Source organism: Lepisosteus oculatus, chromosome 2 (assembly GCF_040954835.1).
Source record: "Lepisosteus oculatus isolate fLepOcu1 chromosome 2, fLepOcu1.hap2, whole genome shotgun sequence".
In the NCBI taxonomy this organism is placed as follows: domain Eukaryota; kingdom Metazoa; phylum Chordata; class Actinopteri; order Semionotiformes; family Lepisosteidae; genus Lepisosteus; species Lepisosteus oculatus.
Genome location: NC_090697.1, coordinates 43345391 through 43372796, shown reverse-complemented (window position 1 = coordinate 43372796; position 27406 = coordinate 43345391). Strand labels below are relative to the sequence as shown.

General features: G+C 38.6%; 1 protein-coding gene across 1 annotated transcript; it reads left to right on the top strand.

Annotated features, from left to right (window-relative positions):
* The first annotated feature begins 17996 nt into the window (after nt 1-17996).
* On the top strand, nt 17997-26030 carry hsp90ab1 (heat shock protein 90, alpha (cytosolic), class B member 1). The gene is made up of 12 exons (XM_006625923.3): nt 17997-18106; nt 19686-19829; nt 20071-20277; nt 20418-20577; nt 20851-20984; nt 21300-21599; nt 22121-22286; nt 23071-23261; nt 23528-23675; nt 23838-24106; nt 24837-25170; nt 25470-26030. The coding sequence occupies exons 2-12, from the start codon at nt 19686-19688 to the stop codon at nt 25580-25582; spliced, it is 2166 nt and encodes a 721-aa protein (XP_006625986.1). The 5' UTR covers nt 17997-18106; the 3' UTR covers nt 25583-26030.
* The last annotated feature ends 1376 nt before the right edge of the window (nt 26031-27406 follow it).

The window sequence follows — 27406 nt, the reverse complement described above, 5'->3', positions numbered from 1 at the left end:
TGTGGCAAACTTTAGACGAGACTTTTTATGGATATCTTTGAGAAATGGCTTTCTTCTTGCCACTCTTCCATAAAGGCCAGATTTGTGCAGTGTAAGACTGATTGTTGTCCTATGGACAGACTCTCCCACCTCAGCTGTAGTTCTCTGCAGTTCATCCAGAGTGATCATGGGCCTCTTGGCTGCATCTCTGATCAGTCTTCTCCTTGTCTGAGCTGAAAGTTTAGAGGGACGGCCAGGTCTTGGTAGATTTGCAGTGGTCTGATACTCCTTCCATTTCAAGATGATCGCTTGCACAGTGCTCCTTGGGATGTTTGAAGTTTGGGAAATCTTTTTGTATCCAAATCCGGCTTTAAACTTCTCCACAACAGTATTACGGACCTGCCTGGTGTGTTCCTTGGTCTTCATGATGCTCTCTGCGCTTTCAACAGAACCTTGAGACTATCACAGAGCAGATGCATTTATACAGAGACTTGATTACACACAGGTGGATTCTATTTATCACCATCAGTCATTTAGGACAACATTGGATCATTCAGAGATCCTCGCTGAACTTCTGGAGTGAGTTTGCTGCACTGAAAGTAAAGGGGCCGAATAATTTTGCACGCCCCACTTTTCATTTTTTTATTAGTTAAAAAAGTTTCAAAAATCCAATAGATTTCGTTCCACTTCACAATTGTGTCCCACTTGTTGGTGATTCTTCACATAAAATAAAAAATTTATATCTTTATGTTTGAAGCCTGAAATGTGGCAAAAGGTTGAAAAGTTCAAGGGGGCCGAATACTTTCGCAAGGCACTGTATATGAGTAAAACCGATTACAAGGTAATCAGTTCCAACGTTATTGTTTCTCTTCTTGAGAGAGACAAAGTCAACACTTTTAACAAGTGACTAAGCAAAGTGACTAAATTCTTTATCTGTATTACAGGTTAGCTACTTTGGTTAGAGTGCAAGTCTTAGTTACAAAAACAAATTCCCAACACAAACAGTTCCAAGTGATTATTTTCAGGCCAGGGCAATGACCAAATTACTAAAACAGTTTTGGTTGGAAATATTGAATAGAGATCATTTGAAATGAAGTTTAAAGGTTTGATATCTGGATTGAATTTACTGAAATTATTCCCATGGTGCACTTTAAGAAAAAAAACATGCAAATGTATCATTCGCATAAAGCAGTGTACAGCAACAGTTGTCATCTCTTTTGCCAGTGATGAAGATATCTCTTTCATTCTCATTGGTTCTGGAGGAAGTTGTGAATCACATCACTGATCTTGCCACAGAAATTTGGATTACATCTTCACTGGTTACAACCCCAAGGAATTTACACTCCTTGGAAGGGACTATAGGTTTTTCCCTGCACAGTGCTCAGATCAAAAGACTCAAGTCCTCCCTGGAAAGATTTCATCCTGTTTCATCCTACTGAGCCATTCATTGCTGAATTTGGAAAACAACATTTGGCTGCTCTTTAGGTCCATTGGCAATAGAGAATGATGCTCTCACATCTCCTGCACAGAATTATTATGATTATATATGATTAGATAACTAACTACTTACAATTATGTGACTCAGTTATCACATCACTGAACACCAGCCATGGCTGGAGGTATGAATGAGGTGTATGGAGTAGAAATTTCATGTTAAGCTTCAAAATACTTTATTTGTATTTAATATGCTCCAAACGATTTGTTTTAAAGCTTGTTCACTATCTCAAGGATGTGGACGGTAACACACCTGTAGGAGAGAAGATATTTTGACAAAAATGGAGATCCGCAGCATCATATGATAATGCTGAAATTCATGAGACTGAAAAATATTTTTACATTCCTTTTAAGATATGAAATGTAAATTAAATAAGAATGGAAAAGGGCAGTGTTTCTCATACAGTTTATGAGTACTTCCCCCTATAATGTAGCAGGTAGCAGATAAATGCATAAGATGAGTCACTATTTTAAAAAAGTGATTCTATATTAAGCCTTCTTAATTGATATCAATCCTGTGGAAACAAAATTAAGATTTACTCCTTTTATAATGCTGGTATCACAGTAACAGCATGTAGATAACAGTGAAAATCTCTGCCTGAGTTTAAAAAGACTTCGGCTTCTCCTCACAGGTTCCTCAGTCAGTGTGTATCTGAGTAACCTGTCTCCCAGGAACATGGGAAGTTGCTTAGAAATATTAAAATTCCATGATGTTATAGTGATCCTCCCTTTTTCCCCATAAGACTGTGTTGACAGGAGCAGGAGACAGCAGGATTGTAAGGTTACTAGGTATCTTTGCCCTTAGCAATGAACTGGTGTGTGCTCTTCACCGAGAGATAGAGGGGCAGGAAGTGAGTGTGTGGGGGTAAAAAAAGGGAAATGGTCAAAGAACAGTCCTGGTCATGTTGTTGATTAAATTCAATAATCATGCTGTGTGCGATCGGAAGATTAAATGACATTCCAGACCAGAATCTTTTTGTGATGGCGTTGTACTAAGGGCTGCTGGGGGTTGATGCTATCCATCGTGATATAAGCATCATGATATGAAAATCGTACTGGCATATATTTTTATCCTTAAAAGAGATTTTTCCGCTGCTCAGAAGTTTGGTGCTGGTGGCTGGGGAAAAGGGAGAGATTTTGAATGCTACTGCTCATGAGGTGAAAGTCTTAATGTGTGGTACTTTTAAATTTCTTTTGGGGATCCCTTGGTTTAACTTAAAAGAGGGGTATCATCAATAGTAGGGGGAATATTGTTGTCTGTGTGAACCCCTATCATATTAACGTTGTGATACAGTTTATGATGTTCTACCTTGTCCATCTAACTTCTTCTGTTGGAGTAAAGGTGATTCACCAGCATGATTGTTGTGCTCATGATGAGGAACACGGGAACACATCCTCAGCTCTTGCCGAAAAACCCTTGGAGAAGGCACATTAAACTGACAGGTGCGAAGGCCTTAGTGGACACCATTAAGGAAGGATAACTAACAGCAGTGAAAACCAGCGTTTGCATTCGTCAAAGCTATGCAGCAACAACAGACGCAGTCCAAAGTGTCAGTGGATCTTCTGGTAACGCTGTAAGACTTTCAGCTCAAGGTCAGCCTAGAGATGCAGCTTACTGACAGCTCCTTGACACCGTTACAGTGACCTCGCTCAGGCCAGACATTGAGACATCAAGCAAGTTGTCATGCTAGAGCTAACAGTTCCATGAGAGGAAAATACCAAGACCTGGTTACTCAATGCCATGGGAGTGGGTGGAGAGTATACTGTAGTGTGAGCCCTTCAAGGTGGGGTACAGAGGATTTGCTGCTGAGCCTACAGTCTTTTTGGTCATAACAGTGGGGAGCAAGAGGAAAGCCATGACAACCACCATAGAGGTTGCAGGAAGAGCCTCAGGATGGCTATGGAGGAGTGATTTGTGGGTAACAACACCACCCACCACCTGGACACAAGCCGTGGCTTGATCGACCCTGGCTGGGCCTCTAAGGGTAGAGTGTCTGATGTTGAAAGACCTGAAAACACCCAGTGAACCAAGATCACATCTCTGATGACGTATCCAAGTGCATCTGGATGTATTTTTTCCAACATCTAAAAACTTAATTCAGGTCCTTTCAGCAATTTGAAAGTGTGAGTTCACAACTCTTGAACATAAGATGTACAGTATGTAAAGTACATAAGAAAAAATGACAAATGAGAGGAGATCATTGCTAGTAACTAATTGATTTGAGGACCTAATCCAACTAAGCCAACCGGAGCATCTGCATAAACAACACAGTTGCATAACTTGTTCTAGCATCCCACAACCCTAAAAAGGTGGTTCCGTCCTGTTTCTCTCCCGTTTTCCTCTGATTCATGTTTCACTGCTGATTCCACAGAAATCCACTAGGTTGAATTGTATTATTTTCTATTTCAGTTTTTAAAAAATATTTTCTTTTTACCTTTTAAGGGGAATCAATAAAAAGAATGGCAGGACATATCTTGAGAATAAAAGTATGGAATTCAAATCAAGGTGTTCTGCAGAATTGTACAAGCCACTGGTAGAATATTGTGCACAGTTGTGGTCACCACTTTGCAGAAAAGATATTACAGCTTTGAGGTCAGATTAGAAAAGAATTACTTTTTTTTTTTGCTATGAAAACCATTTTCAATTCTCTTCTGTTCGCTTCTGAGTGCCCTTTAGTGAACTGATACACAGCATACCTTGTTGGTATTCCGACAATTAATCAAGTCGGCTTCCCAGATATACCTTTTGAGAAAGTGCACCACATGCTTTTTTCTTCAGAAGAGATTTATTTTTTCATTTGTCCTTGTAGACAATAAATGAAAAGTTTAAGTAACTGGACTTCCTTTTGCATTGTTAAATAGATGATAATTCGCTACATGGAGCATGATTAATGCACTTATTAGTATTACCGTAATAAATACCTTGAATGCGGGCCTTGTATTTTAAGTTTAAAAGTTAGATTTGTTCAGTCTCTTCACAGAAATAATCTGTTGTTACAGCTGTAGTAGGACCTTGTCTGAATTTCTATATTTAATAAGAAGTACAGGTATTTACTAATATGATGTGCAGGGATTTCATTTCTTGGTTGCAATGCCAATTCTGTTTTCACCCATGCAATTGTTTTATATGCATTTTAAATATGAAATTGGAGAATAATAATTTCTCTTTTTATTTCTGTTTCAATCAAAAACATACAATTGATGCCAGATGTTACAGCACATGCATGCACAAGCAGTACAACATGTTTCACATAAAGACATTTCTTCTAGAAATGCACATACTTCTTCAGGCTTCCCAAATCGTCTCCAACTATATAGCTTACGTAGAAAAGTGATAAAATGTGAGACTCAGTTCATGCACTGCTTCATAAGGAAACCCTGAGTGACAAACATATCATTTTGTTATTTTGGTGATTTATACATTTTATGCACTGCAATGAAATCCATTTGTCACATTAGAACTGGTGACAAAGGAAAAGCATTCAATCATGACATTCTGAATTCCTGAATTGCACATGCAGAGGAAAGACCGAATGTAATCACTGGACCATATGCAGTAACAGTGTAACATTTCAGAAGCTACTTCAAGCAACAATACATTTCTAATAAGAACCACAAATACAGTGATGCCATGAATATCCAGTGATGAATACAATCAGGCTCTGGAATTACTTCAAGGTAGAATAGCCCAACATCAGGTAGCAGTGTACAATATCTTATAAATGTAACAACATTTATTGACCATTCGGTTTTAAAATTTTGCTGTTTTTTTTCTGTTTCCTTTTTGGTAATGAAGATGAATCAATCAACTTTTAACCTCTAACATTTTCTAAAAAACTCTGGTTGCAGAGTAACTGACTAGAGCAGTTAAATGCTTTGTAGCATGACTTTATTTGACTTGCTGTTGCTAAATAATGAATGTTCTTAAATATAAAAAGGTATCCAAAGACCATGCACAAAATTGTTTAAAATGAAAGAAAACTATGACAGATGTGCCAGCAAGGCTGTGATGAATGGGCTTCCTTTGTTTATAGACAAGGCATTATAGTTCATGTGCCGACATCCGTTTGTCTCATATTAATTATGAGGGTGCGAGAAGGAAATTGGGCCAGCTCACTCTGTCCTCACCCATATCCCACAATGCCACCATATCCACACGTATCTCACAGTGCCAGCATGTCATTCTGATTATTTGTCTGCTTTAATTGTGTTACAGGGTAGGCTATTGTTTACCTCCATCTACTGCCATCCGTCTTTTCATTAACCTAATTTTATTTCGTGCAAAACAAAATAAATTACTGACTGCCCATGCCACATCTGCCTGTTGTTTGGTTGTGTCATTATGTGCTTTTTTCCCCCTCTTTCCTCCAGCCCCTAATCTCCAGCTCCATTTAATATTATCCACTAAAGTTCAACACCCACCTGCACCAACTGAGTGCCAGCAGCGCAGTTGGAACTGCTTCACCAGTTGAATTAAGGAGCGGGCATCAGTCATATCAGATTGAGTTAGACCATATTGCACCAGTCCCGCCCAACAAGCAGTAGCAAACCACTTCAGATGATGCATAAAATCATATCAACTCCATTCATAACATCACTGATGGGCACAACAAATGCCTTCCAGCCATCAGTGCTAACAATATGCATGCAAGGTTACTCTGCGACTTGCATCAGCACCTCTTGTGATGTTACAGGGATCCCAATGTAGAATGTTACTTAATTTTTCATCTTATTTCTCAGCAGTATCTGGACTTGGCATTTTATTCATCATCTTCTTTGAGGGGCTGTACACTTACATGTTTCATAATTAATTTAAAAGTAGTCAAAAATGAGCAGAGTTCTCCAAAAACATTAACTATGTCAATTTTCTTACGTGTCTGAAGGGAAAACTATTAACAGTCCTTTTTTGCATTTCTAACATAAAATAAAATGATTTTCTCTCTATTTCTAAAATACTGTATTGTCGAGAAACAGTAAAGATACAAGATATCCCTCCCTTGCATTAGATAATATTTTCAGTTATATGTAGAGAAGACTTTCCTAAGTCTTCAATTGTATTATGAGCTCCCCCCAGTGGTCATCTGTTTGAATTTATGAAATGCACTCACTGCTGTTATTTGAGCTCATAAATGATTTGTTGACAAGTGCACTATTGCCTGGATGTCAGAGGTATCATTAGGCCAGTCTCCAGGCATGGTCATTTTGTCACAAAGTGGCAGTGTACTTATGACAGTGTTATTTATAGAATAAAAGGCCTAGGTAAATGTCATCGGCTTATTTTTCACTCAGGCCTGCAGTCAGATGTTTTGGATCCTAGACCTAGAAAAGGATTTGAACTATATCAGAGGGCATACACAGAAATGTGCATTGATCCAAAGATTATAATCAGTTTTAACACAAATACAATTGACACATGCAATGCTATTCCATCCATATTCATTTTCTATTCCATTTTATCCAGTACATGGGGTAGCCGGAACCCATCCTGGCAGGCAACAGACACAAAGCAAAATAAACCCTGGATAGGACGCCAATCCGTCACAGGGCTCACGCAGACACAAACACACTCACACCAGGGTCGATTTCGCCAGAAGCCAATTAGCCTGCCAGCATGTCTTTGGACTGTGGAAAGAAACAGGAGCACTCAGAGGAAGCCCGAGAAAACATGACAGTGAAATTATTAGGATCAAATAAAATTCTGACTTTTTTCAACGTATTACTCTACCAATAAGCATGCCCAAACTCCAGTGCTCCTCTATTATGTTGTCCAAGGGAACAAAAACTGATACAGAGATTACCTCCTTCCCCCTAAACTAGAAACGAAAAAGAAAAGAACCCCAAGAGTGTTATTACAGTTGAAAAACCCTTTTGTTGTAGTCATATTGTGAAAAGTGTTAAACGTTATGTTGGGAAATTAGTATAGGAAACAACATTCTCATCCATATTGTAATATTTATGGTCATGAGCCCACTGGAGTACTACTGTGGTAATGTGAATGATCAATTAAAAATGCCTGACTTTATGCCAAGATGCCCAGAAGGACTTGATTTTACTTGGGCTTGTCAGCACTACTGCAAACATCCTACTTTGTCCAACTTCTTTGGGCAAAGTGTGCCATTCTAATAACACATAATATAATAATTCATAATATAATGAACTTGTGTTTTGTTTCCGCTTTCTTTAATATGTGCAGGGTTTAAAATACTATATCAACCATCCATCCATTTTTGAACCACTTCATCCAATTCAGGGTCACAGGGGAGCTGGAAGAAAGTCCATGTTAACAGAGGACTACAACTACAAACTCCAAACAGATAGCACCCCAGGACCCCAGAATTGAACCCAAGGCCACACTGCTGCAATGCAGTAATGCTAATCAAAGTGCCACTGTACCGCCAAAGAGACAATCAAGGGTAACCATACACATACATCTCTACAATGAAAAGTAATACATAAAAACAATACAGTTAATTAAATCCGAGTCATTGCTAACACTATTTGCTGTTTACAGCTGTTTATTGTTTCCTGAGGTGAAACCATGCCGAGTCCAATTTTTAAAATAAACCTGGGCTGCCGAGAAGAGATTTATGAGTGTAGCACAGCTTAAAAGAATGTTTTATACTGTCAAGCTAAAGAAACTAAAGTCCTGACTAAAGTCGATGACTGTAGGAGAACTTCTATCTACTCATCCATTTTCTAATTGCTTTACAGCAGGCAAACACAGGGAAAACGTACAAAATCCATGCGTTGTAGGACTCAAAAGCAGGGTCCCAGAGCTGTGATCCCAGACAGCCCATAGGACCCTGCCGCTGTATAAAAGAACTTAATTTAAGTATTTAGAATCTTAAGAAGTAATGACTACAATAGCTCCCAATATGCTTCTTTAGGATCAACAGTGACACATGAAAATAAGTGGAACTCGATTCAGCTGAACAGGAGGTACTCCTCCACACCAGGAGGACTTTTGGGGGTCCTGAATAAGGACCTCAGGCAACCTACAAGAAATGCCTGTGTGCAATTTGACTAAATTCCTAGGAAGCAAACAAGGCAGATGGGCTGGTTAGATGCCACTATTTTGTATCCTCTTATATTCTTTCCTTGTTAGAAAGGGTGTCATAATAATTGATGTTTCAGTTATTAATCATGTGACAATTTGTATGGTATGAATTCAAGTGTGAATCAAAGCAGACATTATAAATATATAACAATACTGTACTGTATTAGTGTAACACCATAGCACACACAAAACAATTCTGCCATCTAGTGGAAAAGTTTCATTATGGCTATAGCCGCATTACTTGGGTGTTAAGTTTTGAAGATCTCATTTTGATTGCGATTTCTGTGCAACTGTTTTACATTAATGTTTTGTAACACGTTTTATTGTTATGTATTATTATAGATATAATTAACTTTATGTCTGTCAAAAACACAGAAATGCATCATATATTGATAATTAATATAGTTATATTAAGATCATTAATATAGTTATATCTTAGTATCATTAAGATACTGTAATATCTACAGTATACAACCATAGTAATGAACAATAAAATATATGTTTTTGTTGTATGTGCTTTAATTTTTAAAAACGAACATCAGGTAGTTTTGTATTGTCTATAACATTAAATAAGCTGCTTTGAAAACAGGACAATAGTTACAATAAACAAGACACAATAAAAACATTTCAGAATACAGTATGTTCAGAATACAAGACCAGATGCTGGTTCACAAAGCTGATGTTTATGTGCTGAGGGAAGATGAGATAACTTTCACCAGGTCATTTTCAATTCAATTTCATAAGAACAGTTGAGAGCGATACACTTTACTGTTCAAGAACCTATCTCCTGCACGATGATACTGAACTGCAGGAGACAAATCATATTTATTCAATTTAATCCAGCATCATAGCTACTTATGCAGCAATATAAATTGAAGAGTTAGTCATACCTTATCCTTCCTTTCACTTTGTAAACCAATTAATCTCATACAGGGCCACATGGGAACAGGAGTTTATCTCAGCAAGCAATGGGCACAAGTCTATAACAAAGCACACTGCTACGTCACACCCTCAGAGAACTCACCACCCTTAATCAACCCCTTCACGTTCCAGTGCAGTTTCCAATTAACTAACCTGACACACCTGCCTACTTAAACCAACCTAACAAACCACTTCTTATTATTGGGTTTCACGTAGCTAGGGTTGTATTGTTCCTTGTTTCACAAGATTTCTAGGTTTTTGTCTTCTGGATTTTGATTTGGTTATTGTGGATTTACTGGTTTTTGACCCTGGCCTGACCTCCTGGCCCAGGTTCTTGGATAAACTCTGAAAGGATTCTGCTTAGGGTCTCTCTCTCTCTCTCTCTCTCTCTCTCTCTCTCTCTCTCTCTCTCTCTCTCTAATTTCCCCAGAAGCCAATTAACCTACCAGTATGTCTTTGGACTGTGGGAGGACACCAGAGCACCTAGAGGAAACCAACATGAACAGAGGGGAACATATGAACTCTACTCAGATAGCACCTCAGATCCAGACTTGAACCCAGGGCCCTAGCACAGCAAGGCAGCAACTCTAACCACTGCACTATTATGCAGCCTGCAATACCTTATTTCTCTCTAAAAATACTTTTAAATCTCGCTTGAATCATTTGTTCATCCTAAAACATTTAAACATTTGAATTTAATTTTCTCATCTGTGAAATCAGACAATTCTTTGATGGCAGACTTTGTTGGCGTGGTGAACAATATGCGATTTTAGTGACCAAGAACACTCACACTTCTTCTGATCTAGAAAGAAAGAGCTGCAACAACTAATTATCATTTCACTACATTTTTTCTGGATGCCATGAAAAAGATACATAGTATTATTGAAACGGCTCAGAAACATTCAAGTGGGCTAAATGGAAACTTGTGAATTTGCTGTCTTGCCCTGACAGCTGTGTTTTCTAGGATGCCCTCATGCTCCAGTCACAAGCTTGTCTGCCCTTGCATGGTGCAGTACAGTGCATACACTTGTTCAGTATGAATAACATTGACATTTAATTTTAAAATGCCAATAATGCCACTACTGCATGAGAAAGCTGACAGGCTAAAATGGAAATATGATTAATTGCATCTACTTTAACTGGTTTACACTAGACAGCAGAGTTACAGCTCTTTTTCCTGATCTTGTCAAATCACCAGGTTGCTGCTATAAGTGATATTGGTTGACCAGTAAGTGGCTCTCTGTATATCTGCATTTCTCTTGTGCAATATAGTGTCTGGGAAGATCACTTTCACATTGTAGGAGGTGCCGTCTTTAGATAAAATGTTTAACTGAGTCCTGACTTGGTAATTGATTCTAAAAACTGAAGTTTACTGTTATCATTAGATGGCTTGGCTCCCTTTTGGAGTTCTGGATTCAGCTCAGGCCTTGGGTTTCTTCTTAGTGGAGTTTGCATGTCTTCCCCTTGTTTACATGTGTTTTTATTCGGTGTTCCAAATGCTTCGGACTGTGCAAAAACATGCTGCCTTGTCCCCATTCTCTACAGGTTAGGCTACAACATACTGAGACCTTATATGGGACTAAGTGTTTATTGAAAATGGATTATCATCTTTTCTATGACTTGGACACTTAAAATTCCCCAAGACAATCTGTCAAAGCAGACGTGTTCCTTGTTAATTCCTACCTTTCTACAGGGTTTGCTCACCATGGCCTATTGGAATGTGTCTTATTTCAGTTAGTGAAGTATTTTCTCCCTTTGCCCCCTGATCTGTTGTACAGGTGGAGCTGCTGATGCACAATGGTTGGCACACATCAGAGAGGTGTGGATGAAGTGGGTCCTCTGCTGTACGTGAAGCACTGTGCAATGCAAAATGCTATATAGACGCAAGCAATTTTTCTTATTATTGCTAGCTCAAAGGCAATTGTCTCCACTTCCTTTCTATCAAGGTGTCAAACTACTGTCTACCTGGTGATACATTCTGACTCATAATTGTAATAATAATTGTTTGGGTTAGGGAGCTAGAAGGAAGTACAGTGGTTTGAAGTCAAACTTCTATAAAAGTATTTTATTCTCATTGCAAATTGTAATACCATTGTATGTCCTTATGCTCCAGGGGTCTTTTTAATAAGTTATGTTATATAAAATAATTAAAGATGTCCAAGTCCCTGAGGGCAACATTTGCCCTAGCAAGTGGTTAGACAGGAAGAGAACCTGTCTGGGTAACAGCAATCCCATTAGACAGAGCTCCTACTGCAGCAGCAGCACCAGGTACAACAAGAACTTCACTCACATCTTGCTAACAGTGAGTCAAATAACAGACACTAGTATACAGTATGCAGTACACAAACAGTGAAGTTTAACAGGATAGAAAGTTAACCATTTTAAAGACAAAATAATACATTTGGATAGGATATCAAGAAGATATTAAGATATTTCTTCCTTTGCAGAGAAAAAGCTGCAATGCACACAGAAATAGAAAAAATGATCACAAGAAAGAATGTAATCAATTAATTGAATTTTGTGTTTTTTCTGGACATTACTAGAACCAATTCAGCAAAAATCACAGATGAATTTAGTAAGGAAGATATTTATAATGGAATAAAAGTATGTCAAGATAGAGGCAATAGAGGCAATGCAGATGCAGTTATAAAAACAAAATAAAAAAAAGAACAGAAAAATCAGATGAGACCTGAGACCTGTGAAATTGATTCAGCCTGCATGAATTGATTCACTTACAGAATAAAGATTAAACTTTACTGGCCTGCCACACTGAATTGAAAGCAGACTGAGAAAGGGATATCCTCAGCAAAAAAGTGGTGCATACAGTGATAAAAGCCACTCAGTCTTAGATGTAACTTAGAAGGAAAACTGGATTTGTCCCTGCCTAAAGTGAGGAGGATTTTCAGATCCTACTGTCAAGAAAAATGAAGAGAATGATATCAGGAGCTAAGAAGTGCATCCCAGGGGCTCAGAGAGAAAGCACAAGAACTCTTAGAATACTTGGATGGAGGAAAAATGCTGTTTTATTTCAAAGCACTTTTTTCAGTCAGTGCCTACAGGATTACAGACTTATAGCATGCACACTGTAATGCAACCCTACATACTGTATAAGACAGTGTACTGTATAAGATGAAATCACTTTATTGGCCGTATACAATTTCTTATATTAGGAATTTGTCTTTTTCACATACCCCTACTTGCTCTCTATGAGACCCAGACAGGGAGAAGCTTGGGATCAGAGGGCAGGGGCAACCATTTATACAGTACGTCACCCCTTGAGCTGTTGGGGTTAAGGGTCTTGCTCAGGGGCCCAGTGGAGTAGGATTCCTCTGTTGGCCGAGGGATACAAACCGGCAACCTTCCAGCCACAGCTGCAGATCCTTAGCCACAGAGCCACCACACCATCCCTGTATGAAATGAGGTTTTGTCTAAATCCTGTAGTCAGCCTTGAGACAGAACATTTTGAAGATAAAAACTGGCAATGCCTGTAACAACTCAACAAGAGAATCCTAAGGACACACCTCTTCACACACATCCTTATTCTCATAAATCAAGAAAGATGGTTACAAAGGTAACCTAACAAAATGAAAGTAAATATTTAAATGTTTTTTTTAAAGAACCAAAAACAAAACTGTTAACAATTAAACATGCTTTAGTGTTTAGTTTTAAGACCACTAACCTGCATTTTAAAAGGAGTTAAAACGTAAAACTAAAAAAGACTGTTTTAACTGCATGAAGGAAGGGAAATGTGACCAATCTAATCACTGCTTTAGGTGCAGGAGTGGAAAGCATTACCTGAAAGGGTGTAGTGTGACATGTGCGAGAAAAAATGCACCAGCTGTCAGCTTGGGAAACTGGAGGAGGTCACACTGATGGGACTAAAGTGTGCCATCCTTACAGAGCCATAGAACACCAGAAATCTAGATTAAGTCATAATGTTATAGAGAGGAAAGCTGAAAACAAGCAGAAGCAATCAGTAGGTGTCAGTAGTATGCCAGTTAACACTGAGGCAGTGTTCCATGGCAAATAACCTGGTTGGAAAAATAATGCATAATGCAGAGTCTTCTGCACTGAAACAAAAGAGTTGTGGGATACGGGAGCTCATGTCTGAAAACCTCTGGTGTGTCACACTTGATGTTTCTTTCAGATTGTCTTCTGGGCCCACTACACTTGGAATACACACTTTGTAAGTAGGTGGAATCAACAGATTAAATAAACCAAAGGTTTTGCTATGAAATTTATGGAGTAGTTATCTGACCTCAATCAACCTATGCTTAAAAAGTATAAAATACTGTAGTTATGTCTAGTGGCTTCATATTGGATAAAGAATCTTGTTGTGTAATAGAATCGTGAATGTGGTGAAACTGAGATCACGCTGGGAAGATAAGAAAAACAAAGTAGTCAACAGAAAAACTGAGCGAGTGAGCTCAATAGTGCATGTAAAAGCATGGAAAGGGCAATCACAGAATACTGCACTGAAATCTGCTGCTCTCTTAAGACAGTATGTCCTTAGAATCTCCAATGCAGAATTAAGACCCAAGGAAAAAACAAAGTCCAACAGCAGACGGCAAATAATGGCTCAGAAACCAGTTGAACCCCGTGACAGACAATGAAGATGAGTGTGTACAGTTGTAACTTCTCAATATTGTGGTCCAGTCTGCAACACCAAATGTGAAGCTGGTAACCTGATAGATGAGTGTTACGATCTAAATCAATTTTTCTATCCACAAGTTTATCTTGATGTCACTTGCACTTCTGCAATAAGCCTTATCCTGCTCTGGTGAGAGCTGCTGACAGCAAGGTTGCAAAAGTCAGATCCAGCACTTGTAATAAAACAGTGTTTCTTACTCTCTTTTGTAATATTGTTGGCTTTTACAGTAGTTCCTCAATGTTTAGCAAGAACATTGACTTTCAGTACCTAATCTGTGAGCAGAGAGAAAGATAGCCCAGAACTGTTTAGTGTGCAACTAGTGTTGGTACCAATCCATCTGTTAGCCTAATGATGTGTGGTGAATTTGTGGCTATACTTGTATTTGTGAAATTTCTATACTCCAAAAATTAAATAATGCTGAGATTGAAAAGGAGGCTTTAGTTTTTCTCATTTGAATTCCACATTCAGGACACAAAAGCTACAGGTCCTTCTTTTTTATTCTCAACTGCATCAGACATATCACTGCACCCAAACCAGAAGGTAATGCATCACAGGATAATAAATTAATAAAATATCCAGGTCTTTGAGGGAAGCAATATTCATCCCAAGGTGATGCCAATCTGGCATGATGTGACGTGGAAAATTAACAAAGGACTCTAAAGAGCTGCACAGATTAAATCAAGAGATGCTAAGCAGGACACTTGAGAGAAATGACATTGAGACCAAGGCGAAGAAATAACTTTTGTTTTAACTAAAAGCAAAAGAGAGACATAAAAGGTAGAGCTGTAGATCGGGAAATTGGCTCCAAAAGACAAGTATATCATGAAAATAAGAAAAATCAATGAAGCACAGAACAGTATTGTAAACGAAAAACAAAATGCTAGTTTTCAGTAGATATTCAAATAGACGTCAACACACGCTACAGGGGAAAAGAGGTAATGTTATAAAGCATTTATTATGTTGTTGACAAACATGGACAAAAACTATGTGACCTGAATGAAGTACTGAAGAGGAGGTACTGTATACTAGAGCAAAATTCAAAGGACATTCTATGTCTGAAGGACAATAGTAGCTTTTATTTTTTCTAAAAGGTCAGCCTATCTAAACTAATATGTATGAAATACTATGGATACTGAAAGAAAATCTTGTTTTCATTCACAATTCTCAGGTGAACTGAAATCTAGTAGCTATTACGGCCAGCAGCCATATCACCCTGCAACTCACAACTGGCAACCCACTGAAGCTAAGCAGGTGTGAGCCTGGTCAGTACCTGGATGTGAGACCTCCTGGGAAAAACCAAGGTTGCTGCTGGAAGAGGTGTTAGTGGGGCCAGGAGGGGGTGCTCACCCTGTGGTCTGTGTGGGTCCTAATGCCCCATTATAGTGATGGGGACACTACACTGTAAACAGGCACCATCCTTTGGATGGGCGCTTCTCAAAAAGAGTAAGGGTGTAATCCTTACCAATCATGGCCTCCTAATAATTCCCCTCTATGAATTGGCTCCATTACTCTGCTCTCCTCCCCACTGATAGCTGATGTGTGGTGAGCGTTCTGGCGCACTATGGCTGCTGTTGGTGGTGGAGGGGATCCCCATTACCTGTAAAGTGCTTTGAGTGGAGTGTCCAGAAAAGTGCTATATAAGTGTAAGCTATTATTATTATTATTATAGTTCAGGTGGGTAGCTGCATCAGCATGCGTAGGCTGCAAAGGAACAAGTAATAGGTTTATTCCACGCTGAAAAAAAGAAGAGAACACAACGTTTCGGCCGTGGACACGGCCGAAACATTGTGTTCTCTTTTTTTTTTGGAAGCATCATATTATTATTATGATGATGGTATTAATGTGCTGATAAATGTGCCGGTGTTGTACATGAAATTAGCCTTAAAATTATATCAAATATAAAAATACGTTGAACATACCTACCATATTTAATATTCTCAAAATGTTGACCGTATTTCAGTGTTAAAAAACTCTGACATACCGTATTTACGATACGTAACATCAGACTGAAGGATCTGTGAGTACCTTTTAACCAGTCCTTATTGTATGGGTAGCAACAACCCAATAAAAAATAGTATTAAAAGCAAACCAGAACTAGATAGTTAAAACTAAACATCCATTGTGACAATAAATTATTTATTGTATAATAAGTTATGTTATTGTATAATAAAAAGGGGTGGTAATATTATTATTATCGTTTTTTTTTTAAATTAAAACAGCACTTTAAATATTTTTCTTTTTTCATACTCTCCTAAATTTTATAACCACATATCGACACAATATTTAATCGTAAATTCAAAATTAAGAATGTTCTGGATTGTACACATAAATTCTAATGCAGCTCAAGAAAATATATTTAACTACGGAGGCAGTTGCGCAGTTGCTATGGAAGCAGCTTGTTGCACGACAACCGAAAACGAAGCCCGGCAAGAACACCGCATTTAACATCCTGTGACGTCAGGAACCCGGGCGGGGTTTATGCAGAAATTTCTGGAAAAACCTAAGCACGCATTCGCGGGTATGTCTGTATCCTTCCGTTGGAGTAAGGAGTTCCATAATGAATCACACGTGAGAAGTAGAAATGTAGCGCATATCAATTCAGCCATGAAGAATTTGGTATTATAGAAAAAAATCATTTTGGAGTTAAAGATGGGAAGAGGATATTAACAAAATATCACAAGTAAAATATAACCAAACGTTAACGTAAAAGCGATATTGGTATATTATGTATTAAGATTCATACCATAGCATTCAGATATACACCGTATGTACTGTACTTTACACCCCTTCTCGTGACGTCCCTTCTGAAAAATGAAATACAGTAAATTTGTACCGTATTCCGCACGGTATTATCCATTATCCTTTCTATTTTTTAAAGAATTTACCACACTTTACACATTTAGTATGTTTCCAAGGTTTCTAATGGTGCCTTGCAATATTTCTCCATGTTCACCGTGATGTGTACATGGTTTATACACTTCTACTTTTCCTGCCTTAAAGATACAATAAAAAAGTTGTGATATTTTTTTTAATTTGCCTCTTAAAAGCTATAGGACAATTTACTGTTGTTGTTTCATCTGTCATCTTATTAACAGTCATCATTAGTATCACCAGACAGTTCTGAAAATAGGCTCGGGGTAAGTGTTTTGCCAACAGGCAGATTAATGTACAGTATCATATAGCAATGTTGACGTTTTGATATTCATGATAATTTTGATTTGGAAGTAGCAGCTACTGCCAGATACTAGTGCTAGATCCCCAACCTCATTTCAAAGCCACACTACATTTATGTATATTTTCACATACATTTCCAACACAATTGTGTTATTGAGATTTTTTGGATATATGTAATAATACAACAAAAATATTTTCTTTGCGACGAAAAAGCGATTTTATATATATATAACATGGAAAAGTACCACATCTCACGTTTTTTTGTTTCATGTACAATGCCCTCAAATTTGAGTATCACGTTATCATCTTTTTTACCCTACAAGGCTGTCCCGTGCAAATCTTCGAGGGTTGGTGTGTTGGCAGGTTGTCATAGTCTCTATAAATCATCAGTACCCGACAAGATGGGGAAAGTTTTGAACTGGTGCAATAAAACCCATAATAGACTGACAAAGAGCCAAGCAAGAGCAATGACCTTAAGACAAGAGACTGCAGCCTTAAGCACAGTGGTGCTGTGTTTATGATTGGTTTTAGAAAATCCTATACAATGATTTAAAGGCTAATACTGTATTTACTTATTTCTAATTACGTATTACGCACTACACAATACATAGACCTGAATAAATACCCATTCCAGTTTCTCATTGGGAGGCTGCAAGAACAGGGAAATAGCGCTTGTTTACGCGGATGGATACATCGGCAAGCGCAGAGGGTATAAAGATACTGTCTTTTAAAAGGAAATCCCTTTCAGTTTCTCAGCGTCAGAGTGCTTGGGGATCAGCCTGTGTGGTTGCATTTATTTCAAGAAAAGAACAACAGCTAAAACGTTAAAGGTACGTTTCTTTCCCCTTTATGAGTGTTATATGTGGTATTTATAGGTGAGCATAATAATTTTGTAAAAAAAAAACGTACATTGATGAGAGATGAGGTTTCGAAAGAGTGGTCCAAGGTACAAGGCTGCCTCCTGATCGCTGGATTGAATGAGAAGAAACATAAAACATGGGAGAAAAGAAATATCTAGTTCCCCGAAGCTGGGAATGTTCCAGCTTATTAGTGATCAGAGTAAATTTCTCTCAAAGGTAGATATGCGTCTAAAACGTTGTTTAGTACAATGGTTTCTGATGGAATCGTGATGATTAACTATTTAATTCTATAGATACATTTCCAGCACCTCCGATTGACATTAGTTTGCTGTAAGAGATCTAAAACTTACAGACGTTCCCGGTTTGTTCCATGAAATAAGTACATCGCTAGCTCTGACGTGAATAACATGCTGTATCACGCTTTGTCTTCCTGTATGTGAACGATTTATCCGTGGACATAAGCAGTAAAAAATGTGTAATCGACTGGATAGCGTTATGTTTTTTTTTAGATAAGCCGAAGTGAAAAAGATGTGCTATTCTTTCACTTGCAGCATAGTTATTATTTATTCTTGTTAGAAGGTTAAACCCACGTGTTCTACGTTAAACTGCATAGCAGGTGCCGCCATATTGTTCGGCTCCGGCGTCACTTCCGTCTCGAATGTATTGAATGATTGTGCGGAAAATAAAATGGAGTCTGTCCCTTCCCTTTCTTTAAATTACCGTTGAAGATCGTGCTATTTTTAACACGATCTTCGCTCCTTTGTTGCTTAGGAGGTATGTTTAACTTGCATTCCCAGCTATGATTGGGTGCCACTGTGCTGCCAAAAGCTGGCACACTGCAGGTGAAGGCTGGAGAATGCTGCATTGCGCCACACTGTTCATTTTTCTCTTGCTGTACTCGATAACGCAGCTCGAAATTCAAAGAAAGGTTTCATTTTACCCCGAGACTCGCGAGTCTGTTTTTGGTTGAGGTTCAGTTAAGGTGTCTCATGTATTCACAATAGCTCATTTATAAGCAGTTATCTTTGGATTTAGGTTTGCTTTATTTAATGGCTTATTGTGTGAAGCTCAGTTGTTGGAGTAGTTTGCTGCTGGTCAAAATTTACATTTGAAAAATGTAGTTGATTTATTGTTAAACAATAGAATTTTCCTTAATCTTCCAGAGTACAAAATCAAGACGTGCTGTATGTAATCCAGGGATAGGCAAGTCAAAGCGGTTGTCAGTTACTGCTCAGGGCTGCACAAATACCCTTTCTTGGTGATCCCTTTCCCATCAGTGTCTTATGTGATGTTGGCACACCCTGTAGTCCCAAGGTGCCTTGTTAACCCTGATATCCTGTCTGAATTCCACACTGGAAAATGTTCTGTACTTAATCTGCTGTGTAGTGGGGCTGCAGGCCGCTGTATGTCACCCAGTTGGGTGCTGCACTCCAGGGTGGCTGAACAGGGCCCTTTATTTAGTCTCCGCTGTTCCTTAACCCCTGTATGTATTTGTGTAAAAATAAGTGAGTGTTTCTCATCATTCTTTTTTTTACTTTTTATTTTTTAGATGCCTGAAGAAATGCGCCAAGAAGAGGAGGCTGAGACTTTCGCCTTCCAGGCGGAGATTGCTCAGCTGATGTCTCTGATCATCAACACTTTCTATTCCAACAAAGAGATCTTCCTCAGGGAGCTGATCTCCAATGCTTCTGATGTGAGTCCCCTGTGTCTCAGGATTTTTGGTCACATGTGATTGAACTTCTATTTAATGAACCCTACCTCCATCGAGCTTGGTTCAATGTTGCTTTATTTAAAAACAGCTGTGGCTGTTTTGTAATATACCTCTTGCTTACATTTTAAAAGTATTGTAAAAATATTTTTATTTGTCTCTTGATTACCTAAACACCTCTCAATCCTGTCTGCTTTATTAAAATGTAAATGTTATGGATTTTTAGGCACTGGACAAAATCAGATATGAAAGCTTGACCGATCCCTCCAAACTGGAAAGTGGCAAGGACCTCAAGATTGATGTCATTCCAAACAAGAATGAGCGTACCCTGACTCTTATTGACACTGGAATTGGGATGACAAAGGCAGACCTCATCAATAACTTGGGAACCATTGCCAAATCTGGCACAAAGGCTTTTATGGAGGCTTTGCAGGTATTGCATCACAAAGCTGAGAAATGCATTAAAATAATTTACATTAATAATGTAACGTCTTAGCGGTGCCATTGCACAAACAGTTTAATAGTAAATGGCTTTTGTTGGTTAAACTCTTATCTCAATGTTTGCTCTTCCAGGCTGGTGCTGACATCTCCATGATTGGGCAGTTTGGTGTGGGGTTCTACTCTGCTTATCTAGTAGCTGAGAAAGTTGTGGTCATCACAAAGCACAATGATGATGAACAGTATGCCTGGGAGTCATCTGCTGGAGGATCCTTCACGGTCAAGGTTGACCATGGTATGTGGCTTTGTTAGATGACAAATTAACCTTTTTTATTACCTTAAATTCAACAGCTTTTGGATTTTCATCCTGCAAAGTGGTCAGGCCATAAAACTGGTGGCAGAGCATTATATTTTCAAAATCATTCATATTTGGAGTGGTACCTGTTGCCAGGTGAAACCCTTTTCTCCAGAACACTTTACTTTTTGCCAAAGACTTACTAAAAAGCAGGACAACACTCTTGAAGCTGTAGAAAACAAGAACCTTTAACTAATAAAACTTTTTTTGAAGGTGAGCCCATTGGTAGAGGCACCAAAGTCATCTTGCACCTGAAGGAGGACCAGACTGAGTACATTGAGGAAAAGAGAGTCAAGGAAGTTGTGAAGAAGCATTCACAGTTCATTGGGTATCCGATCACTCTGTTTGTAAGTATTTTGAAAATTGGCCTTTTCTCTGTACAGTGCTTGTGTTCATAGCAAATGATTTTTTTCCCCTTGCTTTTAAGCTCACAAAAGAGACTTTACTCACTTTGTTCCAGAACATGTAATGTTTAAAAAACAACTGTCCACCAGGAATAATAATGCAGCATGCAAGCTTTAAATGAATTGCTCAGTAGTTTTTATGGTATTGTTTATAGTTACAGGCAAAACGGTGAAAATTGGTACAACTTGCTTTTAAAAGCAGAATTATGGGAAAAGCCTTCAGCCTTTCTCCCATGATCACGTTTCACTCCGTTGCAGGTTGAAAAGGAGCGGGAGAAGGAAATCAGTGATGATGAGGCAGAAGAAGAAAAAACTGAGAAGGAAGAGGAAAAGGAAGATGCCGACAAGCCCAAGATTGAAGATGTAGGCTCTGATGATGAAGAGGAATCTGCAGACAAGAAGAAGAAGAAGAAGATCAAGGAAAAGTACATTGACCAGGAGGAGCTGAACAAGACCAAGCCCATTTGGACAAGAAACCCTGATGATATCACCACTGAGGAATACGGAGAGTTCTACAAGAGCCTTACCAATGATTGGGAGGATCACTTGGCTGTGAAGGTATAACAATAGCCGCCTTGCAGAGTAGAGATGTACTAGTACAGACAACTGTTGTTGAACATTCTTTGCTATTTTAGCAGTAGAGCATTCTTGTATTGAGGGAGCTTATGACTAAGCTGTGATTTGGCAACACCAATCTACAATCTGTATATTTTATCAAGCACATGTCTTTTATAAGGGAGTTTCAGACTTCAACTGGTGTTTTGTTTGAGTAGGTTGGCTTGTGTTCAGCTTTGTGCTCACTGATATGGTAGTGGACTAATTTTCCAAGATGGTCATCATATAATATCCCCTTATTTGAGTGAGAAAGTTACGCTGTTTCTAATTGATTAGTTATTTTTTAGCCAAAATACAACTGTTCTTTAATATTCAGCCCATAATTGGCAATGGGATGTAAAGTTGGCAAAGGAAAGCATTAGTGCATTAAATTTAATTCCTGAATATGATGCAAAGATACATGCCATTATTTTGATAATGGCCATGCATTTACTGTGTGTAAATTATCCATTTTCTTTTTTTAGCACTTCTCAGTGGAGGGTCAGCTAGAATTCAGGGCTCTGCTTTTCGTTCCCCGTCGTGCGCCCTTTGACCTCTTTGAGAACAAGAAGAAGAAGAACAATATCAAGCTGTATGTGAGGAGAGTGTTTATCATGGACAGCTGTGAGGAACTCATCCCTGAATATCTGAGTAAGGAACTCTTCTGCTTTTATACGATCTGTATGCAGCCCATCATGCTTTGCATTTTGGGGGTTTACACAATTTGCCTCCTGTCTTATAGAAACCAGCAGCAATTCTAAAAAATGAGCTTAACTTCCAAAGTTCATCCAAACAACACATGAAAAGACGTAAGTTACATAATGAAAGGCATTAAGTAACTTGGTTCCTAAAAATTGCTTCCATCCAAAAAAAACTTTTGGTCTACATCTTCTCTCTTTCTGGCAATAAGGAGGACAGACATTTTGCTCCTTTGGTAGCACATCCCAGTCTTTTCTGTTTCCTGCGCTGCAGCACTCCAGAATATACTATAACGCCAGAACATCGGCTGTTGCTATAAGTTCTTCCTTGTTTTCTGGGTCCTGTTCTCCATCATCTGACCACTTTCAGGTGGAGCATCGTGGTTGCCAGGGCGATGCGGCTGCCAGAGTCTGCCCGAAATAGCCAGAGCACTTAATATGCTGTAAGCAGTGCTTTTGTCGTTGGCATTTATGTAAATGGTAAATGTCATGGTTAATTGCCGGTATAAACAGGTGCCTGCCATAACTGTGTGGTATCTTACCAAATCTTCTAAATGATTATTTGAAAAGACCGAAGCACTGTAATTAGTGGCTGACGAGCTTACTCTTTGTCAGTTAAGTACGCTGGCCTAAATCTGAGAAATACAAAAGCATTAGTAAAGGTATGTGATTTCTAGGTCTCCTGCTAGTTTTGTGTTGTGAGTTTTGGTTTAAAAATGTATTGCTCCCTCTTCTAGACTTTGTACGTGGTGTGGTGGATTCTGAAGACCTTCCTCTCAACATTTCAAGAGAAATGCTCCAACAGAGCAAAATCCTCAAGGTGATTCGCAAAAATATTGTGAAGAAATGCCTTGAACTCTTTGCAGAGCTGGCAGAAGACAAGGAAAACTACAAGAAATTTTATGATGCTTTCTCAAAGAACCTCAAGGTAATTCATTCCTGCTTTGTTTCTACCGGTTTTTGTAACGAAGCAGTCATCTGGCTGTAATGTTAATATAGTGCTTCAGGATACAAAAGTTTTTTTCAATGTTTACATTTTTATTTAAATGTTTAAAGTGAGATGTCAGACTCATGGTTGTTGAGAAGTGCCTTTCCAATCTCCATTTTATATCATTGTTCTGAAGCTCCATTCTAATTGTGGGTGTGTTGTGCTTGTTGTAATTTCTGTCCTAGTAATGGTCTCTCTCTTTGTAGCTTGGTATTCATGAAGATTCACAAAATCGCAAGAAACTGTCTGAGCTGCTGCGTTACCACAGTTCTCAGTCTGGGGATGAGATGACCTCGCTCACAGAGTACATCTCCCGAATGAAGGAGAACCAGAACTCCATCTACTACATCACTGGTAAGTGTGATCAGTAATACCTTTTTGTCCTCGGGCCTGCGTTTAATCTTTAAATTCATACCAGGTGAAATCCATTTGAGATTCTAGAGTTAGTTTCTTGGCTAGGTATTTTTTAGCAAATGTTCTGTTTTTGTGATTTGTAAATGCTTGTTCTTCTCTTAGGTGAGAGCAAAGACCAGGTTGCCAACTCTGCGTTTGTGGAACGCGTCCGCAAGCGTGGCTTTGAGGTCCTGTACATGATCGAGCCCATTGACGAGTACTGTGTCCAGCAGCTGAAGGAGTTTGATGGAAAGACTCTGGTCTCGGTTACCAAGGAGGGGCTAGAGCTACCTGAGGATGAGGTGGAAAAGAAGAAGATGGAGGAGGACAAAGCCAAGTTTGAAAATCTCTGCAAGCTTATGAAAGATATCCTAGAAAAGAAAGTTGAAAAGGTATAATTTATATAATGGAAATGTAATGCTTGTCTTTTTGCGCAGGAAAGTTGAACTTTGTCATTTAAATAAGGTACTTCAGTCTTCTAGATTAGCAAGTTTTCCCTGTGCTCCTAATGTTCCAGTGGAATATGTGAAAATCTCCAGTGATGCACATTATAAATGTAGTCTTCTAAATTATACCAGTTTGGGGAACCTTCCCCTAATAAGGCATTTTAAAAAATGCATTGTATTGACTGCTTGAAATTCCCCTTTAGTTTGGTTTCATGAAATTATTAGTTGCCCAAAGCAGTTTCATTTGGGTGATTCATGATTCATGGGTTATTTAAATGTTAATATTAATGTCTATAATTCCCTCTGTCAATTATTATCCTGGTTTTATCACTGAAGAGATGTCAGAATGACTATGCTTTTAACTCAGTAAGCAAAACTTTGATAATCGGGTTCCCTTTAGGAAATCCCTGTAGTTAAAATGTCTGTTTGTCAGTTGGGAAAAGGAAACATTTTTCCATGTTAGATGCACTATTTGTGCACAAGCTGGTTTGGTTTGAATGACCGGGGAGGGGAGTAAAACATCATTTTTATAAATTAGTTCTGGCTTTGTGTGCTTTGAAAAATTAGGCAAGGTTAGTCAGAACTGCAAGTTTGCGACCTACCCTAGTGCTGATCTAGAAGGGTGTATAAGACATTCTGTTAAATAATTCACTACACATTTTTTGCTGTTTTCCAGGTCACAGTATCCAATCGCTTAGTCTCCTCTCCCTGCTGCATTGTCACAAGCACCTATGGCTGGACTGCCAACATGGAACGCATCATGAAAGCACAGGCCCTGAGGGACAACTCCACCATGGGCTACATGATGGCCAAGAAACACCTGGAGATCAACCCTGATCACCCCATTGTGGAGACCCTGAGGCAGAAGGCTGAGGCAGACAAGAATGATAAGGCTGTGAAGGATCTGGTTGTCCTTCTCTTTGAGACAGCCCTGCTATCATCTGGCTTCTCCCTTGAAGATCCCCAGACACATTCCAATCGCATCTACAGAATGATCAAACTTGGCTTGGGTATGAATTTTTTTCTCAAATTTATTAAATATAATGTAGATGCAGCAGAACTGATTTTTATATTCTTTTAAAAGAGAATAACAATGAAATGAAAAGAACAAAATCAAATACACGTACAATCACAGCTATGTCAGAGTTTATCCTGAAGTGCACTTCTAAAAGAAAAAATGGCTTAAGCACATTGATTTGATCTACTTTTTAAATCAATGTTTTCAAAGGCTTATTTCAAAGTTCTTTTCGGATGAATTGTAATTCCTCTAAAGAGGACAAGTTATTAACATGACTTTCCACCTTTCCAGGAATTGATGATGATGATGTCCCCATAGAAGAGCCCAGCAGTGCACCTGTTCCAGAAGAGATCCCACCTTTGGAGGGGGAGGATGATGCTTCCCGCATGGAGGAAGTAGACTAAAGACTTCTTCGAAGCCTTTCTTTTACCTCCGTTTCAGATTGTCTAAGTCCTGTCCCCCCCAGCCCAGTGTATGGACAATCTGGTCACCACCAGAAAGTTCTAAAACAATTTATACAATAGATACTGTAACAATCGCCCAGTGTTGCCCTCTGTTTTGTGCCTTCTTTCAAGGTTTTAGTGTGTTTTTTTTTTTTGCAAGGCCTAGTTAGCAGCTGGCAACACTTGGTGGTCGAAAGTAACTTGAGATGACATTGGAGGAGTAAGGGACTGGTACATCCAGATGTATAAAAGTGGGGGAACTGCTTTTCTTTGTATTCTTTCCGAGTCCGGGTGAGGAGTGCATCTCTGCAGCCTGCTCTGTGGGAAGCAGCTGTTCAAATGTTTGTCTGCTGAGTAAATATCTCCATTCCATTTTTCATGCGAACATAAATAAAAATTTAACACCTCATCTTTTGTGTGTTGCAGCTTTTTGTCTATAAAACAGTATTTTTCTCGACAGGAGAGAGCATGTGTTTCATATCTTGTAGGATGCATTGTGCCGTTTTCCATCCAGCTTTGGCCTTGCAGATGCAGTGTGTTGAAGATGCCCATAAATTGTAACTTGATTAATAATGTTAGAAAATGCTCTATTCCATAGTTGATGCAGTTCATGGGGCCAGAGTGATTATATGGGGAGCCTGTGTGAATAAATCACCAAAGTTTCATGCTTGTTTAATGTATTTAATAAAGACATCTAATGCCCTTTGTGAAAAAGTGATACTCCACAAAGAAAACCACACATGGTTCTGATGAATCAAGTTGTGATTTCCTTATTGCAATAAAGGACAGATGAAGTTAACAGGTTAACCTTGTCTCTTAATTTTTCACACCGAACAGGCTTTTCGTAAAGATAAGCAGCATTAGAGTGCAAGAACATTTTTGATTGGACAGTCATAATTTGTTGCCCTATAAGGTGTACACAAGGTCAGAGTTGGGTAGTTAACCAAGAATCCTGTTCCTTTCATGTTGCTAAATTGAGCATAGGATATATGAGTTACTATGTGAGAGACCTTGGCTGGTCAGTAATGTGTAAAAACAATTCCCAAAGAATTGTTAACTCTTAAGACGGTGCCTTCAGAAGTAAAGGGATAACAAGGGCCAGCTGTGAGAGTACTTCATTAAACAATTGGGGCTTATTTGGGCCAGTCCTGCTTCATGTAAAACACTCAACTTTGGTTCTCCTCACAGTAAAGTACTCACCATACAGAATCTAGATGCATACCCTGCTTTAAAGATACTCCCAAAGTCCTCTGAAGAAAGTCATTGATACATATTTGTCTGGAAAAAGTTATGTAGACCATTTCTTAAGATCTTTTGCCCTGGCTAGAGTCAGTGTTCATGACTCCACTAGACTCGGAAAGAGTGGGTAAAAATGGAATTCATGGGAGAGTGGCACGGTGAAAACCAGTTTGCCAAGAAGAGCATTTGATGCTCATGTCATGTTTGCTGAAAAACACCTTCATAATCCCCCAGTCTTCTGGAGGAATATTCTATGAATTGATGAGTCAACAGTAGTGACAAAAAATTAAGTAATGAAAAAACATTGTTTTTTTGGGAGTCGGCATACAGTGTAGGTGGAATAATTGGAGAATGAGCTAACAGTGGTTAACAGTAGTAACATTTTTTAACTCCTAAAGAAGCAGAGCTCAGAAAACTGCACTGAGTTTAAAGCTCCACTAAATTTGGTGGTAATGAACACGGAATGTAGTTTAAAAAAAAAATGAGAAACACACTTGTTTAAAAAGCATACTTGCCTCAGCACCTGAAAATACACTTCCAATACAA

Coding starts and splice junctions, on each gene's coding strand:
- hsp90ab1 (XM_006625923.3), top strand. CDS start 19,686: ATGCCTGAAGAAATGCGCCAAGAAGAGGAGGCTGAGACTTTCGCCTTC. Junction 20,985..21,299: donor GGTATCCGATCACTCTGTTT/GTAAGTATTTTG, acceptor ACTCCGTTGCAG/GTTGAAAAGGAGCGGGAGAA. Junction 23,676..23,837: donor CTCCATCTACTACATCACTG/GTAAGTGTGATC, acceptor TTCTTCTCTTAG/GTGAGAGCAAAGACCAGGTT.